Source organism: Sceloporus undulatus, chromosome 5 (assembly GCF_019175285.1).
Source record: "Sceloporus undulatus isolate JIND9_A2432 ecotype Alabama chromosome 5, SceUnd_v1.1, whole genome shotgun sequence".
Lineage (NCBI taxonomy): Eukaryota > Metazoa > Chordata > Lepidosauria > Squamata > Phrynosomatidae > Sceloporus > Sceloporus undulatus.
In genome coordinates, this window is record NC_056526.1 from 125,357,186 (window position 1) to 125,377,442 (window position 20,257).

Consider the following 20,257-nt stretch of genomic DNA (forward strand, 5'->3'; position numbering starts at 1 on the left):
TGCATTTCAGACATCTTGCCCTCCTCAAATAACCAACACTTTAGGACAAATTATTGCAACAGTGAGCATGGCACAAGACCTTCCTGCCCTTACAAGGGTTTTGGATTCCATTCCATTCCTTATTGCTCTGGTATACATACTACAGAATTCTTAAATATGAACAGCCAACCAGTCAAGCAACTGGTTTCAGGGGGAGGGGGGAGTTTTCAAACTTGCTCCAGAAGCTGAACAGTTATGTGATAAGTGTAAATCTTGCAGCAGCTTAAATGATCAGTCCATTGCATGTGGAATGGAAAAACACACACAGTAGAATGGAATATGTAATTGCAGGTAAGAAATGCTCCAGGGGGTATGGATAAACAGACATGTCAACAGGTTTCAGAAGCAAACCACAAGTCTGTAGATATATAAGAAAACATGTTTGAAGCCTTTATTTACAAAAGCTTTAAAAACAAATACCCTCTTATGCAAATGTATTATTTTTCTTTAAAAAGGACCACCCAGTTACATCATTGTAACTTCATGAGGAAAAAAAAAAGGAAAACAAGTTAAAGTACATGGTAAACAGATCAACTTGCTCAACATTGCTAAGATTTACTCCCAACTGATTTTCAGTGTAGATGATATACAAAATGCAGTTACAGGCACTCCATCATTTCAGTTTAGGTTTTAGCTATTCAATATCAGTTAAAGTCTTCCTGCACAACTGCTTTGTATGAGCATGCTCTGCATGGTGAGGAAAGTATTTGTGGTCCTTTAATAAAACAAGGTATTTATAAAATATATTGCTGAGATAGACTCAAAAAATAAGCTAGCCTTATAAGTCTTGGGTAACTTTATTAGGTACAAACATATTTGTTGTTTTACAACAAATGTCCTTTGTAGTTGCTCCAGAAAAGGACATTCCTATTTTCCTTTTCTATTTGGCTCTATATCAAGTTGACTTCAAATCTTTGGAACTCATTCTTAAACTGAGTTGTGTTCATCTACTCAAGTAAAGAATAAATAAGATTTTAAAATAGAAAGTATTGTGGGGCATAGCTTGCTGGAACAGGTATGAGAAAATGGATCCACAGTTAGCACAACTTGTTAATCTAACTGCAATTTCCATCCTTTTGATTAAGTCTGATCAGACAAAACTAAACATGGGCACAGAAACTTTCCTGATAGCTCTAAATCTTGTTTTTAGAGATTGGGGGGATGGATCCATGAAGATTTTCTCCTAAACATACTCCATGGAGAACTGATCAGGAACATGTATCAGATGCTACATGAGAGCCTCAGTTCAGCGGAGAGTACAGAAGAGTGATTCCTCACAGCTCCATCTAACTATTTCCATCACAAAGCAGTATTAAACTGGCAAGCCAATTACAACTTGGTGTGTGCAGGACACACTTGGAAGACCAGGCACCAGTTTAGATACAAGAGCAGCTGCTAAGATTTCAGTAGTTTTGAACAGAAATTATACAATGAGTGTGCTTTTCTTCAGTGGATTTGAAACTGATGTGGGGAGTGGTGAAAAACCATAGGCTGGCAGATTTGTTTCGGTCAAGGAAGGAAAACCAGAACTTCAGATAAAACAAGAGGATCTGACTGTGAGTCACTCTTCTAAAGTGCAAATGTGATGGTCCACAATCTTGAATAGCTAAAACTCCTGTACACTGGGATAAATATCAATCAGTGCTAGTTCAAGTTTAAGAAAATGGGTGGGGAAGATAATAAACCAATGCTAAGACCAATTAAAGTTTACCAGAAATTTCATTATCATTTTTGCTTTCCTCTTCTATCTGCCACACTGCTCCTACATGTGCTTATGTACAGTTGGGCAAAGTACAAGGCCACAGTTCACCCAGAAATGCCTACACATCAAGGTCAAAAAACTGGGATAGGAACAGTCAAGTTTAGTAGGTACAAATGCAGAAAAAAGTGTGCTGATAACAAGAGGAAAAGAATGCCTTATTGTCCAAGGGATTCAGTCAGAGATAAAACCTATGTACAAGCAGGTGGAGCTCAGAAAAAGTGGTTTTCAATTTCATGTCATGATTGCTTGTTGGCTTCTTCTTCATATGCATTTCCTGTCCCGTTCTGTACATAAGATGATCCTGAACCAAGACCATATAAATGACCACAGTATTTGGCATCGTCAATGTGATCTTCGAAGAACATCTGAAACAAAATTTAAAACGTATCATTATTGGCCTTTATTTCAATAGTAATTTAAAAAAACCTGCATGTGACAATATATGACTTCTATTCCCGCCAAGCAAAAATAAATCTAAGCATAATAAAACATCTCCCAGACTATGGAAACCAGTGGCTTTAATCAGTAACAAAGTACCATTAGCAACATGCACCAGAATCATAGAACAGTAACATACCTACCAGAGTAAGTACAAATACAGGAACTGAAATTTAAAGCAATGATAATACAAACTTGGGCTCTTTACAGACCGCAGAAATACGGCGGTCTGCTGGCACTGCTCTTTGCTGCGCAAGGGAGCCGCTGCGTGCAAACTGCGCGACTCCCTCGCGTTGCAAAAATGGAGCTCCTCGCGGCACGGCTATAACGCTGCGAAGCACCGCTGGTGCACTCGCGGCGTCATAGCCGCCAAGACAGTGCGGAAGCACAGCGTCCGCTACTTAAAAATGGCGGCGGCCGTCTGGAACGGCCGCCGTCATTTTTTACACGCAGAGCGCGTATTAGGGTTAGGGAGGTGCGGAAGCACCGCACCTCCCTATCCCTAGTACACGCTCCACGCGTACTTTAATGGCGATGTGTAACCCGCCTTAATGACCCAAAAAGCAAAAACCTAACAGCAGCAGGAGTACGGAATGTTATGAAGTGAAACAGTAATAAAACTATGTGTTGCACATTAAAGTCCCAAAGAAACATAAGTGTTTTCAATGTATGGTGAACAAAACACAGTGGTAACCTGATTAATTTTAGCAAACAAATAGACCCTACCTTCTGTGCAAACTTCCTTCTTGAAATGGACCCAAAAATAAGATTCTGACAGGAATCCATGAAAACAAATTGCCTTTAAGGTAACTGGCTCCTCATCTGTCCAGAATTTCAAAGACTAAAACTGCAATTTTGGATTAATAGTCTGGAGACCAAAGGGAGATCAGTAATATTTGTTAATATGCTAACACAGGCCTGTTACAGACTGCCAAAATTACAGCTGTTCGGGGTTCTCTTTGGAGGTATGCTGTTTAAATGATGCATGCATCCTAGAATCCAGAAGCTGCACCAAAGCTGCACTCCAGTGCTTAGGAATGGAGTGTGGCTTTGGCGCGACCTCCGGACTCTGCATCATTTAAATAGCATACCTCCAAAGAGACCTGAAGCAGCTTTATTTTGGCATCTGTAACGGCCACGATAATAGGCTGGTTGCCACATTTGGACTGTGCAGCTTTCTGACTATCTTCGAGGAGGAGTCCCATGTAGAGTGTACTACATGCCAGTCTAGAGTAAATCAACAAGAGTGACTGAAATAAAATCCCTCAAACAAAGGCTACAGTTGCCCGTAAGATGAAAAACGTTAAGACAGTCATGTCACCTTGCCACCATTTCTGTTTCCAAGTAAGCAAGGATCTAGGGGCATCCCCACTCTGCCACCCCTAAAGAAAAACTGTGCCACTTCCTTCAAGGCAAGTGACACTCCAAAAACAAGCTGAACCTCCTGACTCAAATAATTAGTGTTCCTGACTAATACAGTCACAGCCCTCTGTATTCAAGGATTCCTTATCCACACGTTCAACCATCTACTTCTTGAGGTGTGTGTGTATATATATGTGTGTGTGTGTATTCTTTTCCAAAAAGCAAACCTTGATTTTGCAGTTTTATATGAGTTTTATATGTGGTGGCTCAAGTGGTTAAGACACTGTCTGTTGATTGCAAAATCGGTAGGTTGGCAGTTCAAGGCCCGGGTGCTACGTGATAAGAGTAAGCTCCCATCAATAGTCCCAGCCTCTGCCAACCTAGCAGTTTGAAACATGCAAATGCAAGTAGATAAATAGGTACCACTCCAATGGGAAGGTAAACAGCTGGCCACATGATCACAGAGTACAGTGCGCCCGCGCCATACGCAGCCTTGAGCATATGCGCTCAAGCTGCGGCACGCGCGCGGGGCAGAAGGGGCGGCGCGTCCCATTCAATTGAATGGGTGCATGCACCCGCACACGAGCCCCATTGTTTCCAATGGGGCTCGAGCATAGGCGGAATTCGCCTTACACGGAGGGATCCGGAACGGATCCCCCGCGTAAGGCGAGGACGGACTGTAGTCTCTGACAACGCTGGCTCTTCAGCTTAGTAACAGAGATAAGTACTGCCCCCTATGGCTGGACACAACAACCTTGTCAACAGGAAATACCTTTACCTTTAAGATGACAATGCATATACAGTGCACCCACGTCATACGCAGGTGCTTCATATGCAGCTTCCAGCATATGCTGGAAGCCACACCACAAAAAGCCTTGCACGCCCTGGAAGAGCGCATGGCCATTACTTCCAATGAGGCTCAAGCTTATGCGTTTTTTCTTTTACGCGGGGGGAAGGGCCCGGAACAGATGCCCCACATAAAGGAAGAGCCAACTGTAAATGACAATGTCTTCCAACATATTAAAAATCACACCTACCTCTCTCATTTTGAAGAAGGCCATTCCCGTTAACAGAGAGTCAGATCCTGCCTGATGCTGTGGGCCTATCCTTTCCAACTCTAACTGCTCAGCAACTTCTTGCAATCCACCCTGAAAGAAAACATTGCTGCATAATCAGAAGATTTCAAGATATGACATCAAGGTAATGGAACAGCAGCCAAAGAAATACATCCCATTTATCTGTTAAAAGAGGTTTGTGAAAGAAGGAGAAATGCACACAACTATTATAGCTAAATTTACACATCTTTGAAAAGCAAAAGCTTTCAAATCCCATTTATTTATTTGTATTGCTATATTACATTTCATGCCACACAAATTATACTCTAAATAAGATCAATTTTTGAAGTGGTACATGGCTCATGTCAGAATCAAGACGTACTAAGCCATTTCAAATGTTGCTTCAATTTTTCCTATTATGGTCTTTGGTTGAGTAATAGTGGGAAACTGTGATGGCAAAGAACCAAATGCACCATCTCGACAGAGGGCTACCAATTTACTAGCTGCCATTGCGGAAGCAACCAACTGGATATGACACCAGTTGTGTAACTTGAGCAGCATGATACCGCCTCTACACAGATGTTTCTGGTGCTCTGCCCAGTCATGACATTGACAGCATTTTCAGGTCTGGCAATGTAGCACATACTCCTCCAGGGCTGCAAGAAAAATACCTAAACTCCCTTGTTTAGAGGTCTTTAAACAGAGGCTGGATGGCCATCTGTCAAGGATGCTTTGATTGAGAGTTCCTACATGGCAGGGGGTTGGACTGGATGGCCCTTGTGATCTCTTCCAACTCTATGATTCTTCAGAGCTGGGAAATTTAAAGAAGATACAAAAGACCTAAGAGCTGCAAAAACTTTAACATGTATTGCCATTAAAATGTTACCCAAACCAGAAGAAGCCACTCCTCACCACCATCTAAATTCAGGATTTTTCCTTTTAATATTTTAAGACTTAGACATCAAGAAAAGGTCTCGTTTCAAAAATGAAAACCCTCAAGCTTATTTTTGGATTCTAGGCAAAAAGCTCTATCATTCCACTAATATAGGATCAAAGTATAGGAGGTATATTTAACAAACCCAGTGGTTATTTCTTAATTTTATAAGCAGCCCATTCGAAATTAGGAGAAATATGTATCATATTCTTCAACCCACATCAGCATAAACATTACACAATGCATACAGAAGGTGTATAAGCCAGTGTAGTCAATTTATCTTCCACATCATGCTCTCTGGTGATTTTGAGGGTTTTTTATACTTCCACATGTGGATTAGACTGATCTCGTGTATTCACAACCAGAAATCTAGCTATTAAATAAATCGGGAATATAGGCACGATGTGTAAACAGCCTTCTCAGTATTGCCATCTAGATCCAATGGGACTCCCCTCATCACAGTTATTGTGTGTGATCATAGACCAGAATTGCCAAGAAAGTTCTTGGGTGCTCTGGACAGACCTTGGAATATACATGCTTCTAGGTATTTATTTTATTATTATTTGTTTAATTAATTTCTGTGCCATCTCCTAGAAAGGATCCCAAGGCGGCCCACAAATAAAAACTCCTTTTAAAAAAAAGTATTACAATAAAACAATTAAAACATCACATAAAATAATTAAACTATAAACAAATATATAGCCTCTACCCTCCTTTTATGTAGAAGTTCACTAGACTTATAACATCTTTCACAGTGCCAGCACGAGGGTGAGAATGAAGCCAAAAGAAAGACAGTAATAGGTAGAGCCCAGGTGGGCAATGTATGGGCAGATGTGGTTTATCCTTGTGAAAGAGGAATTACACCAGTATATCTTAGAAGCAGCTGTACAGAAAAACTGAGGATCCTTGGATTTTCTTTTTAAACTGCAGAGATAGCTTTGCTTTAAAATGCTATTCTTGTGCATCTTCTTCACTGCAGCTTAAATGCCTTCATGTCACCTCTTCCACAAATTCTGTCCTTACGAAAAATTTAATAAACACATAGTCCAATTGATTCCAAAAGTCAAATATTATTTTATTTTTCAGCACATAACAAGAACAAATGGCAAAGGCAATTTAGTTGAACTACAGAGGTTTGCTGACATGCACATAGAACAATGCCCAGCTCACATTATGAAATTGGTATTTGAAACAACATTCAGTTTAAATCTCATTAAGGATGTAATGACATGGCCACAGAATTCTAGTTAATTCAGATGGTGGGGGTAACATTCATCATGCAAAATGTAAAACACTGCCACTATCCAACAATCTTTTTCTCTGAGATTACTCTACTGAATGGGCATAATGTCTTATTAAAGTGATTACATCAGTAAAGCAGGAACTTACCCATCCCAAAAAGTCTTCAGGTTTACCTGGATTTTCAACATCTGCTTCCCTATCTTCAAATGTATGTAATATTCATTGCAAAAAAGCAATTCATAATTTTGACTACAAGGAAAAGTGTCTCAACCACCTTTTTCATCACTGGCTGAGTAATATCATCAAGGGTAACCATACTCTTTAGCAAAGGCTTAACAACACTGCATATCACCATCCAGTTTATCTTGGCTTCTTTGCTCAAAAGAACCCATGTTGTTTTTCTTCACAATACTAAACTATCCCTTGCCTCAGATGAGTTCTGCACTTTTAAATTCAGTGGCAGTCTGTATTGCAGGAAGCTTTTCTTAAGTCTGTTAACACCACAGGAGCAGTAAATCCACTTTGCTGTTCTTCCTTTCACGCCTTCTTTTCCAGCGTGCATTTGTCCTCCAGTCCAACAAGCGTCTCCAAATGTTATGCCTAACAGAACAAGCCAGTTAGTAGCCCAACTGGCTTCTCAGCAAAACAAACCCCACCCTGTATTTGTTGACATGCTCAGATGCCTTTGATCATATACAGCTGACTCCTTGTTTCATGAACTAGCTGCATCCTTTAACCTCACTTAAGGGGGAAAGCAGACTGGCAGTAAGAGCCAATTTGGGAGTGGTGTGGGGGCATGGTGACTGCATGCCGCATGCTCCGACTCTGCCCCCAAGCTGGAGTCTCACCAGCCGCCCAACCAGAAGACGGGCAGGGTGGGAACGCTCCTGCAGTGCAGGGATTAGACGCCGCATGAAGGGGGGCCTTCTTTCCAACACAAAAAGTAGCAGAATTTTGCCGCTTTTTTGCGCTGGAAAAACGCCTGATCAGGGCTGTGGCGTGCAGTTGCCTACCTCTATCTGGCATGTGCATCAGCTCCCTTTCAAACAGCAAATTGCTAGATTGACAAAAGCTTGGTTCCTGCCAAGGTGGAAACCCTGTCTGAGCTGTGGGAATGTTTCTCCACATTTAAAAAATGAGAATCTCAAGGCTAGGCCTGTAGCCTTCCCTGGACACCTAGCTCTCAATCCCATTGTTGGCTTTAACTAGAGTAGACCTACAAAATCAGTGGGATATACATTAGTGTTGGCTTACCACTCAACAACTGATTAAATCGGTTTGCTCTAGTTGCAACTACTAATAGGATTCAAGCTCCAGGTTTCAATGAAAATTTCTCAGTGCACCAATTTCTCTGTGAGAATAAGCCTAATTGCAACAGTTTAAAAATACTGTTCAGTCTCTGCAGAATGCATCAGTCTATTTACCTTGAGATTTTTGCAACTCTTCATAAGGTACTTCACATCATAAATGACAGGGAAAAACAATCTCAGTATCTCAAAGAAGTCCAGCTCTTCTTCAGGTAAATTGGAATTCGTCAAGATCTTTATCAGATATCCAAAGTCGTAGCCACTGCAAAGCAATCATAAATGAAACGAAACAAAAATATCGTCAATTAAGCAGGTAATTATTCTACAAGATCCTTCCTTTCAAACAAGAACTGTAAGACCAATAAGCATCCCCAGATTACTTCTCTCTGTTTTTCTCCATGTGCATGCCTTCCAACATGGGGAAGGTACTGTTAGAAAATCGTATTACATGAGTAAAATTGTAAAACATTTATGTGAGCCTCTCTCACTCAGAAGGAAAATGCATATGCTCCATTTAAACACAGAGTACACACGTTAACCATAATAATAAATTCAGAAGGCCACATTGTGGTAATAATACCTCATTAGGCCAACCGAAAATACACAAAATTTTCAGCACAAATTTCTGCATCAGGTAAAGACAGCTTTTAAAAGGTATATAGGGGGAAAGGGGAACAATGTATTATGAGTCACAGAATCTTCGGGCCCAAACTCCCAAACAGTAGTCATTGGAGTGCAGCATTTTGATGCCACACACTGCGATGATGCCCGGACGTTGGGTGGCTGCCTACATGTCGACAGCTTCAAGCAACCCCGGAGGCATAGCATTTATACGCTGCATGCCACTGGAGCAGCTTGAAGCTGCCATGGGGCTGCAGCAGAATGGGAAAAGCTGCCTTATCTTTTATATCTTTTATCTTATCTTTTCCACTCCTTTTTTGGCCAGCTTCAAGGTGGATTAGGGCCGAGGCGTGTGTTCACCGCGGCCCCAATCTGCCTTCAGGAGGGGCAACTTCGAGCCACCCCCACTGCCCCATCTGTTTTGCCCCTTCATTACATTGTGAAGTAATATGGAAGGTTTGTCAATTATCAAGTAGGCTCACCAGGACAAATATGCCCAACAACCTTGAGCTCACCAAAAACAACAAAACCAAAAGAAAGCAGAAAAACAAAAAGAACAATAAAATTTGGTTTTCCATTTGTGAACACAACTCAAATCTGTCCCCTCCCACAACTCAAATGTCTTTAATTTGCTACCAATAATTCTTGCATTTTTCTTACCACAGTTGACATTTATACATATACACAGAGAGAGAATCAGAGACAGAGAAAGAGATGCCAAAAAAAATCATTTTTAAGTGGAAGATATGTTCTTTTGAAAGCATTAAGCCAAGCTATACATTGGTTCCAAATTATTTTTTATTAAATAGCTCTATAATTTTTCCATGATTTAAAATTATACAGTAATCAACTGTATGTCCAGAGCTACCATCAGTAAATATTTTTAACAGGGGCATGCCTCCCTTTCTATACAACTGACAAGTTTTGTTTTCCATTATACCTTAATAGCACCTTAAAGCAGTTATTTGCTTTGATACCATTTATACCCAGGTATTTTATAGTACTGTATTATAGTAATTTCCCACTCCTCCAAACATTTAGATATAGCACTCCTGATCTCATAAAAGATATATATCTTTTATTTCCAAAGCTTTGGAATTTTAATTTGATATTGCTTTATAATCTTGCATGTTTGAGTATATGTACTAATCAGTTTGTTTTATATTATATATACAGTTGGTCCTTCTTATATACAGATTTTTTATACATGGATTCAAGCATCCACGGTTTGAAAATGTTCAAAAAAAGTATAAATTTCAAATATTAAACCTTGATTTTCCATTTTTTTTAAGGGACACCATTTTGCTATGTCATTATATTTAATGGGACTTGAGCATACACGATTTTGTTATCCACGGGGGATCTTGGAACCAAACCCCAGCGTATAACAAAGGCCCACTGTATATTTTAGCTTACCTGGATAATTTCTTTTGCAATTGTACAGTTTTATGTTTTATTATTGCTTCCTTTTGTCTGTGTATTTGTATATACACGTATATTTTAAATTGTACGCCTTTTGCAGAACCCAATTGTTTCTAGTTGTTTTACTCTAAAGCACCATGTACACTGATAGTGCGATATAAATACATGCTTAGTAATTAACTTTTCCTCACCAAAAAAACTGCGGCTGAAACATAAAAATGCAAATAGGTATCATTCATCCTTCATGTTAAAATATTTCAATCTGTCTTTTTTCTCTGGTATTATGTGAATACCCAGTTGAGTAACACTATTCAGTCTCCCACCAGACGCATAGAGCAATTAGTGTCACATGATAAAATTTTAGTACTGCCAGCGTACTATACTCATAGCTGAAGGCTTATGTTTTCATATAAGCATCCTCATCATAGAGTAATGGTACAAACTCAGTAAAGGAATAAGACAAACTGAATTGCAATAGGATTTACTTCTGAGTAAATGTGCCCGCATGAGACCCAGCATGGTGCGGTAGTTTGAGCACTGAACTACAGTGCTCATGGCCTCAGAGGGAGGCAAAAGCAACCCCCTTCTGAACAAAGGTCCCCAAGAAAACCCCATGATAGGTTCACTTTAGGGTCATCGTAAGTCAGAAATGACTTGAAGGCAACATGAAGGTGGTGTTAATGCAACACCACCACCCCAAGATCTTTTTTTGCTGATCTTTTCCTGGCAGACCTGAAAACCACAAGTGACCTGAGCAAGATTTCCAACCCTCAACTACATCAGCCCCAAGATCCCTTGGAACAAAAAATTGTGCTTCTAAAGGAACACAGAGAAACAAAACGGGCTTGGTTAAAAATGCACGTTATCATTCAGTAAAGATACACTGTATAACATCCAAAGCGCAGTAAAAAAAGTTAAGATTGGCTAAATCTCTGGTTCATAAGGCTGTATGAAGGCAATAAAAAGACAATGGAGGAATAAATGGGAACACCCTGGCGAAAAGCCATTTTAAAGGTTTCAAGTAATTTAAATATTTCTAATATTTTAACACAGCAACATTTCAACTCAAAACATTTTAACATTTCTCTGATAGGTGCTAGAGCTAAACACAGTAACTATAATTACAGTTTGCCTTGCAGTTTCTTCCAGCTATTCAAACACAGTTTAAACAGAATTCAGAGTCTTCACCTAAAACTGATCCTCACTCCCCAGTGGCATTAACAAGTTCGTAAGAATAATAGGCACAACAGCCAGGACTGGGATAGCTGTTGGAAGCCCTCTTAATTAATGCATGGAACCCATGTATCAGAATTGCTTGATGGACCACATCAATCAACCCTAGCTAGCCTTGAACTCAGTGACTGATTTTACAATAAATACCATTCCTAGCAACCTTCCACAGCAAGTTCTCCCATGTATATATGGGAGCTTCTGTAAGAAATTTTGCACTTAGCAAACTGACCAAAGAGATTTCCCTCAGAGTTAAGACCCATTAGGGAGCAACCCAGAAAGCAAGTATTCCTCGTTTTATGACTAAATTGTGTGGGAGTAGATAGTATTTGCTGTGTGCCACAGAGACCACAGCAAAACTCAAACTATTAGGGACAGCTTACATAAATCAAGACCAAAATCCAAATCTATCAAATGTTGATTTCAACCATTTCCTTTAGGAGATCCTTCTCCTGTTTTTCAGGGAGGAGAGACATTGGGCGAAACCAAAGGACTGGTACTGCTGGAATCAAATGAGGAGATAATCCATGCAGCAACTTTAAAAAATAACTTCCAAAATCTGGCAATTACAGTTTAAGATAGAAGGTTCAATGTTTACCCTACCAGCATTATCAAAGAGTCTTCAGAGCTGTACTGAATTTGGGCCTTCCAACGATGTTAATCAACTAATTCCAGTTTCCATTTACCTGCTAAGCGTACACAAATGGCAGAGATATGTGGCTGTTCCTTCCTCTGACCTGGGAAACTGTTAAAGCAAAATAGAAAAATACAGTGCTCCCTCTCTACAAGGCTTATACTTCAGTGGCTCATTTTAACATTCAGATCATTTGTTCCCAACTGGAGCCAAAGCATAAGCTTCAGAGATAACTATAAAGCAGTAAAGCCTTTAAAACAAAATCATATTGCTGCTTCCAGAACACTTTTAGTCCTGATGTTCCAGCATGACTAGCAGGATAATTATGTTCTCTTCATTTCATTAAAAAAAAAAAAGATAACCATAATCAACAATTTAAACAATTATTTTATGTGGTGCATTTACCTATGAAAAGAAAGCCACTTGACCCCTTCACATAGCACTACACCCGATGTCATAAGAAGTTCAGCAAAGTATTGAGTTTCAATCCCTTCTTCCTCATGTTTTTTGAATTGGATTCCAGATGTAGTCAGCAACTCTATGGAATCCTGGGCATACATGTCTTCTCTATGTAAAACAATATGGAAGGAAAAGTTACTTGAAGAAGCAAAGTCCAACACAAACTACAAATTACATTTTTAAACCAACAGCACAGCACCAATTATGGTAAGAGTTACAGGTTAATCCTGGAATGCAAGTCTACTTAACAGTGTATGAAAATCCCACAGAATTCCATGACTATAGCACTGCAATTTATGTTAACAGTTTAGAACATGTATCTGGGACACTGGCTCACAACATGCTGTTTGTGACAGAAAAATCCTTCCCTCACACCACTGCTATGACCATGAAACTATAGAAGGGACTAATGATCAAGGATCAGCAGGATGGCCTGGGGCTCCTGAGTCTGCAGAGTCTGGACTGACTTTATCATGTAATATAAGGAAAGCTTTTTATCAGCTCAAATCTGAGTAGTCAAATCAGCAGTTCTGCAATGCTGTACCACTTAGTGAATTCGGTGGAATGAAATTCTGAGTTAAAATGCACTGCACTGGGGATTCAGTCTTAAGCATACTTACTTAGAACCAAAGTTCAGTAAAACCAATATAGTTATTCTAATGAAGCATGCTTAAAATTGCGGTATAAGACTACTCTCCAAAGTGCACTGACCCAGAAGCTTCTATTATTACAATTGTATTATCATTTGTATCTCCTCAGAACGGTTCAATGTGTTAAGTTCTTTTACAATTCTTTAGTTCAGATTCAGCCCATCTAACGCAATGCTCAGTGTCCAAAGTTCTTTGTAGTTCTTTAGTTCACCAAGGTCTAATCAGAGCTTGGAAAAAGCTAATCCACTGCCCAAAGAGCATGACCACTGGCCATGCAGCTGGAAGATTCTGTGAGTAGCACGCTTCGACCAAAAACCTGGTTAATGCTAGTGGAACATAAAGTTCCACTGATTTACTTAGTATAAGATACTGGGGCAGCCAGACCAGCAGAGGCAGTGTGGATCATAGGTTCCCAACACACCCCACAATCAGTCCATAGCTATTCAAGTGATGGGAGGAAATGTAATCAGGCACAAACTAGCCTGTTGTGCTCTTGGGGAAAAGGCTGGATACATATAAAGTTAATAAGAATAATAAGTGTATACTGTGTGTAAACATACCTTGGATATCTTTTCATGCAAACCTATACAAAAATGTTTCAAGGCTCTGGCCTAAATGGCAAATATTTAGAGACATAAACAAAACAAAAACAAATCAAACCTCCTCAATACAGATTTTTAAAAATTATAAAGATGGGGGTAGGAAAAGTGCAGCCTACAGGCATCACATGGCCCAGTTTGTAGCTTAAATCCATTGCAAAACACAACAGTTTGGCAACAATCCCTTCAAAAATCCCAGACACCTTAAAGCCTTCTGGAGAACTAAAATAAAATAAAAAAATAAATAAATAAATTCTGCTAATATCAACAAGCTGTAACCAGAGAAGCATGAACAAGTATGGATGGGTAAGATATCTAAGGGTCTAAACAGACGGCTCCAAAGGGGCAGCGTCACACAACCTCTTTGTGCGCCGGATAGGGGATGTAGCAACCACATGCCATGGCCCACATCCAGCGATCTGACAACTCCAAAAGACGCCCTTGCCACCACAGTGGCAGCTTTTACCTATTTCTTTGGCACAGCACGCCTAAATGCTGCACCACAGAAACGGCATGACATAGCCCACCATCTGGTCAGGCGGGCGGCATGACAGTGGCATCGGGGTGGAGTCGGTATGGGTGGTGTGCAGTTGTCAGGTCCCACTCCACCCTGATGCTGACTCTTTATGTGGTCTGTGTAGCCTCTAAGAAGCCTTACATTCAATTCTTCCTTGGACAAAAAATAATTCTTTTACAATAGTTTAAAATTTAAATTGTCCATGCACATGCTAGGCACACAAACATATGCAAACAACAACCAGTTCAATTTTGCGGCGAGGTTTTATAAAATGGATATAAAAAAACTGATAAAACAAGAAAAAGAAGTAATTTATAAAAGCAGCATTTGTCATTCCTCCTACAGTAAACAGAGATATAAAATTACACTGAAACCAATGACAGCCATCAAGATTTTAAAATGTACTCTTGTTACACTGTAAGTTTAAATATTGATGCAGTCATATTTAGAACTTACGTTAAATTAAATTTAAAATTAAACTGCCACGTTGAAGTTCCTGGAGGATATTCGCCTTGCTCATTCATGAACGTCAGCCCTAACTGAATTATTTTTAACAAGTCCACATTACAACGGAGTAGTTGATACTGATAGTCTGCATTGCTTCTGAATTCTCCAATAGGACGTGCAACTACACCTGGAAACTCTGTGTCCTGAGAAATTAAACAAAAAGTAGAATGGTAAAATACAAAGTATGTTGAGGAAACACTGGCAGGAGGGTGATCTGGATGCTTCAAAGACCCTTTAATGCCTTCCTGACATCAAAAGTTAGGTCATGCAGGGGAACTAAATTCCATCATTGTGGTGTCCCCCAAGAAAAACTGCAACATAATTTGATGCTGCAGTCTATATGAACTATGATATTTCATTTTCATATTTTTAATTAATAGCAATATTTTGTGGTTGCAATACTCAATACAGCATGCCCCTACCATCCACAGCCCCTCCATATGGCTGAGAAAAAAAAATTCATGCTCAAGCATCAATAACCCGAAATCATACCATGGCAACATAGTTAAACTTCCGTATAACTTGACGAATTTTCTTCATCTCTTCATCCAGGTTGCAAGCCCAAACTTCACAAATTCTTTGGCTGTGATCTACTGTAGCTGCTGGCATAGTTGGGAGGTTTCAGATACCAGGCATCAAAAAGGTATACTTGACAAAAAGTCAGTTTCATAAAATATGGTTTAGTAATATATCTGAAAAGACAAATTAGGGAAGAAATATTTCAGAATCATAAACACAACAATATCAAATTATCTGAACACTATGAGAAATTAAGTCACAATTACAGAAGTGCACTTTAACTATATACTGTATGATGAATTTGTTGGTCTTGCTGACAGACAAAAAAATTGGTTTATACATTATGCTAACTCTTCCACATACATCTATTGATCTGCTAATCATTAGAAGGGAGAACTATTTCAGGCAAAGCATGAACAATTATTCTTTAGCTATTGGATTAATGTCTAAGATTGCAATTCTATGCGATTCTCCTGATTATAAATTCCACCTAATTCAGTAGAAAATACATAGGACTAAAATTGTTGTGAAATTAATGTAGCATGAATACTTTTAATATTAGACAAAACTTAAACTTAGAAAATATATGACATAAACAGATGCGCAACACTGGAAATCTGGGGAAACATATGCCAGTAAATTTGAAACTAAAGTTTAAAAAAATTACATCCAGCCTTTATAGGTATTAGTTCATATACTGTATGTGCTCGTGCACAAGTTGACCTCATGTATAAATTGAGGAAATGTTTTGGGGCCAAAACCATGGATTCTGATATGAGCCGTGGGTAAGTCAAGGGTAAAATTTAGGGGCAGTAAGAAAGGATGTAAAGGACAAAATAAAAGGAAAAGACCACTTCCCTCCCTCCTTCTCTGTCCCTTGACCTCTCCACTGCCAAGGCTGGGAGAGCAGGGTATGGGGCGGTGCTTCTTTCAAGGCCTAGTATTACCATATTGGGCCATATATAAGTCGACCCAGGATTTTAGGGTCAATTTTTGAGCATAAATTTCTCGACTTATAGTTAAGGATATACAGAAATAAAGGAAGGCTAAGTAACTGGCTGACATGAACTAAAGGTCACAGCTTATACAACAATACAGTCAACCCTCCACGTTTGCAGCTTTGATTATTTGCTGATTTGGTTAACATGCTCTCTCTAGCAATCTCTAGGTCCTCCAGTGCAATTTTACGGTCATCTCCCACCAGAGGCCACCCTGGAAGATCTTCATATTCCTAGAGGGAACACTTCTCTAGGCATTTGCAGGTCCTCTAGTATAATTTTATGGTCAACTTCTGCTAGATGTTGACCATGGAGTTGGATGGGGGACCTAGAGATTCCTAGAGAGGTAGTCTCTCACCTAAAAAAAGAAGTAGTTTTTTGTTTTGTTTTGTGGGTTTCCCACTTTCATGGGGAGCCTGCACCCTTTTCCCCAGCGAATGTGGAGGGTCCTCTGTACTAATAAAATGAAATTGGATTAAGAGTTCAGGAAACATGCAAGTTATGCATATCAAAATAAAGGCTTTAGATGCTTTTGCAAACAGTCTTACTCACTTCCTGGGTAGGCCAGGAAAAAAAAAATGACAGGAGCAACAGCTCTATAATTTAGATAATCTCCTGTCATACATTTCTACAAACCACAAGAGAACGAGAAAAGTAATATAAAAATTGCACTGAAAATTAATGAGAGAGAAAAACAGAAAAAGGAGATAATGATAGCATACAGAATACAGTTTGATATTGCTTTAACTGCCCTTGGTCAGTGCTAGGGAATTCTGGGGAATGTTGCACCTTCTCTGTCAGAGAGCTCTGGTGCCACAATAAACTACAATTCCCAGGATTCCCTGAGCCAGAGTACTGTAGTTAAAACTGTCTGAAACTGGATTATTTCTGCAGTACGTTTTGGACTTAGTCACACAATCTGAGAACCACTGACCACAGTGGCTCTACAAAGAAGCTATGAACGTAGCCTTCCAGCACATTATTAATCTGGTCATGTATCTGTCATGACAAAAAAGTCAGTGTTTATTATTTGTTGCAAATCTCACATTTTTAACTATTTGCAGAACCATACAAAAACCCACACTCTAAATAAAACAGAACTGCTCATAGCAAGCTTGCCAGAAACTGGGAGCCAACATAGCAAGACCTTTCCAATAAGCCTAGTAATCTCACACATGGTTTCTGAGACTCTCTTTCTAAGGGCCTATACAGACAGGCCAAAATAAAGCGGCTTCAGGACACTTTAAAGGTATGCTGTTTAAATGATGCATGCGTCCTAAGAGTCTGGAAGCCATGTCAAAGGCTGAAGCATGGCTTTGGTGTGGCTTCCGAACTCTTAGGAACGCATGCATCACTTGAACAGCATACCTTCAAAGTGTCCCTAAGCAGCTTTATTTTGGCCTGTCTGTATGGGGCCTAAGTTACATACTAGTCAGGCATAAATAATATAAAGCTTCATATCACTAACCAGATATTCTGAATTTTCCAGCTTCTACAGGGGAAGGCTGTTCATCTATCAGAGCAACGAAGGGCTTTAAAAACGCTAATAAATTAGGGACTTGACAGACCACCCCTTTGGAGCGGCGTCCCTTTCAGCATCAGACCGGAGGCTGCAACAACTGCATGCTGCAGCCCTGATCCAGAGCATTGCTGGCACTAAAAGGAACAGCAAAATGCTGCTCCTTTTAGCACCAGCAAAAAGATGCCCCTGTTGCCACAGCTCTTCAGCACTCCTTTGGCACAGTATGTCTAAATGCTGCACCTCACTGTGTGGTTGGGTGCCTGGTGTGAGGCCAGCGTTCGTACGTTATGCCCCCACGCTGGTATATAATGCTGGTCTGTGTAGCCCCTTAGTTGCAGCATTAGCTTTTTGGACCCACTTGATGGATACACGTCTACAAAAACTACAAAGTAGTTTCTTCCTGATATTGACAGAAACATTGTTTTCCCTCAGTTTTTAAAGGATGGAACCAGAAAAAGCTGCAGAGAATACAGAAGAGAGATGCAAACTGGTCTTAAGATTTTTGGGGATATGTACTTGCATCTATGTACATAATGACTTATCCTGGATATGAGTCTAAACACAAAAGTTCCCCTATGTTTCATATACTCCTTATATACAAAAACCAATGAAGAACTGAAGAGGGTCAGGGAGGGACGTGCCAAGCAAGGTAGGCTTGATGTTGAAGATGAAGAAAACAGAAAATAATGACCAGACAAGATCTTCAAGGATTTATCCTAGATAATGAAAAACTTGAAGTAGTCAAAGAGTCCCCATACCTTTGATCAAACATTAGAAATTAGAAGATGACTAGGATCGGGAAGGAAAGCCATGAAAGAACTAGGCAATATCCTAAACTGCAAAGATATAACTGAAGACTGAAGTGAGGATCATTCAAGTCATTATATTCCCCATCGCCATGTGTGGATGAGAGAGCTGGACAGTGCAGAAAGCTGAGAGAAAGAAAATCAACTCATGGGAGCTGGAGAAGAGTGATGAGGATACTGTGGACAGAATCAGAAGTCGGCTAGGAATTGGGAGGGCAGCTATGAAAGATCTAGAGAGCAAAGACATATAGCTAAGCACGAAAGTTAAGATTCATATCAGCCACTGTACTCCCCATCAAGATGCATGGATGAGAGAGCTGGACAGTGAAGAAAGCTGAGAGAAAGAATACTCCTTTGAGATGTGTTGATGGAGAAGAGTGATGAGGATACAACCTTGAACAGATGAAGCCTGAACTCTCCCTGGAAGCCAAGGTGACCTAACTGAGGCTGTCGTGTTTCGTCCACGTCGCGAGAAGCCAGGACTCCTTAGAAAAGGCAGCGATGGTGGGGGAAGCGGGAAGCAGCAGAAAGAGAGTGAGGGCACATACTAGATCAGTGGCCCCCAACTGGGCTTGTAGCAGAAATAACGGGACCAGAGAGCAAGGAGTCAAGGAGACCAGGGTGTCTTTATTGCAGAAGTAAGGCTAGTGGGCTCAGCAGGAAATCTCTTTCCCAAAAGGAGCCTCTTTTATACCCTCCCCTCCCTCTTTGGTTTACTGTCACAGGAGTCAGTGCTTCTCACTTGGGCAAGGATTGTCTTCAGAGCAAGAGGGAGCGTTTACAAGAGGGAGAGTGTTATCGCAGCGTACGCTGTTCTTAGTATGGGGCATCGAGAGTCAGAGAAGACTATTAGGATGATGATGATGATGATTCCTTCTATCTAGTCTGACCCCCAAACTGCAACCTTACATTTGGTTTCAAAGCCCAGTGTTGACAGATAAGCATTTGGCTACTACTCCATGCTCTTTAACAGGCTTTGGACCTCAGTTCCCAGAAGCCTCCTAAGGACTGGAGTGCAGATTTGGTGCAGCGCTTTCACTCTTTGTCTGACTCTTTGCTATGGAATTCTGGGCCCACAACAAACTCCAACTCCCAGAATTCCATAGCCTTGAGCCAGAAAGAGTTAAAGCGCTTCCAAACCGGGTTATCTCTCCAGTGTGGATGCAGCCTCTCCCAGTGGAGGGAGCCCCCCGCCTCCTTCTAACCTCTCCAGCTCCGGAGAGCGGGAGCTTCGCATCAGGAGCCGCCTCCTCCTCCTCCGCTTCCGAACCGCCAGCGCCGCTCCCTCTTTCGCCTCCCTCCACACCCCTCCTCCTCCGCGCGCCTCACAGAACACGCGCCGCCAACCGGAAGCACCGTCAGTCACCTACCGGAAATGAGTACGGTGGCTCACGTGGGAAAAAAGAGGGCGGGCCGAGGAGGAGGAGGAGGCGGCGGCGGCGAGAACGATAAGGACAGCGAGTGGTTGAGGCGAAGCGGGAAAAGCTGGTGCTGCTGCTGTTGCCGCCGCCGCCCAGCGCACAAAGCCATTACGTCATCAGCGCGCGCGCGCTCAGGCGGGCGGGGGTGCCTTCTCCTTCCCTCTGGAGTGGGAGAGAGAGGCGGCCAATCGAGAGGAGGCGATTAGTGATGAC

At 40.8% G+C, this 20,257-nt stretch overlaps 1 protein-coding gene across 2 annotated transcripts; it reads right to left on the bottom strand.

Moving 5' to 3' along the window:
• Window positions 1-406: 406 nt before the first annotated feature.
• CNOT7 (CCR4-NOT transcription complex subunit 7) lies at window positions 407-20,130 on the bottom strand. Of its 2 annotated transcripts, none has more exons than XM_042470552.1 (7): window positions 19,994-20,130; window positions 15,271-15,470; window positions 14,728-14,921; window positions 12,452-12,613; window positions 8,257-8,401; window positions 4,639-4,749; window positions 407-2,166 (listed from the first exon to the last, which is right to left on the bottom strand). In XM_042470552.1, exons 2-7 carry the CDS (start codon window positions 15,385-15,387, stop codon window positions 2,038-2,040), a joined length of 858 nt encoding a protein of 285 aa, XP_042326486.1. In that variant the 5' UTR covers window positions 15,388-15,470; window positions 19,994-20,130; the 3' UTR covers window positions 407-2,037. The 2 variants fall into 2 exon arrangements, with proteins under 2 accessions (XP_042326486.1, XP_042326485.1); XM_042470551.1 differs by lacking the exon at window positions 19,994-20,130 and adding an exon at window positions 19,829-19,981.
• Window positions 20,131-20,257: the final 127 nt, after the last annotated feature.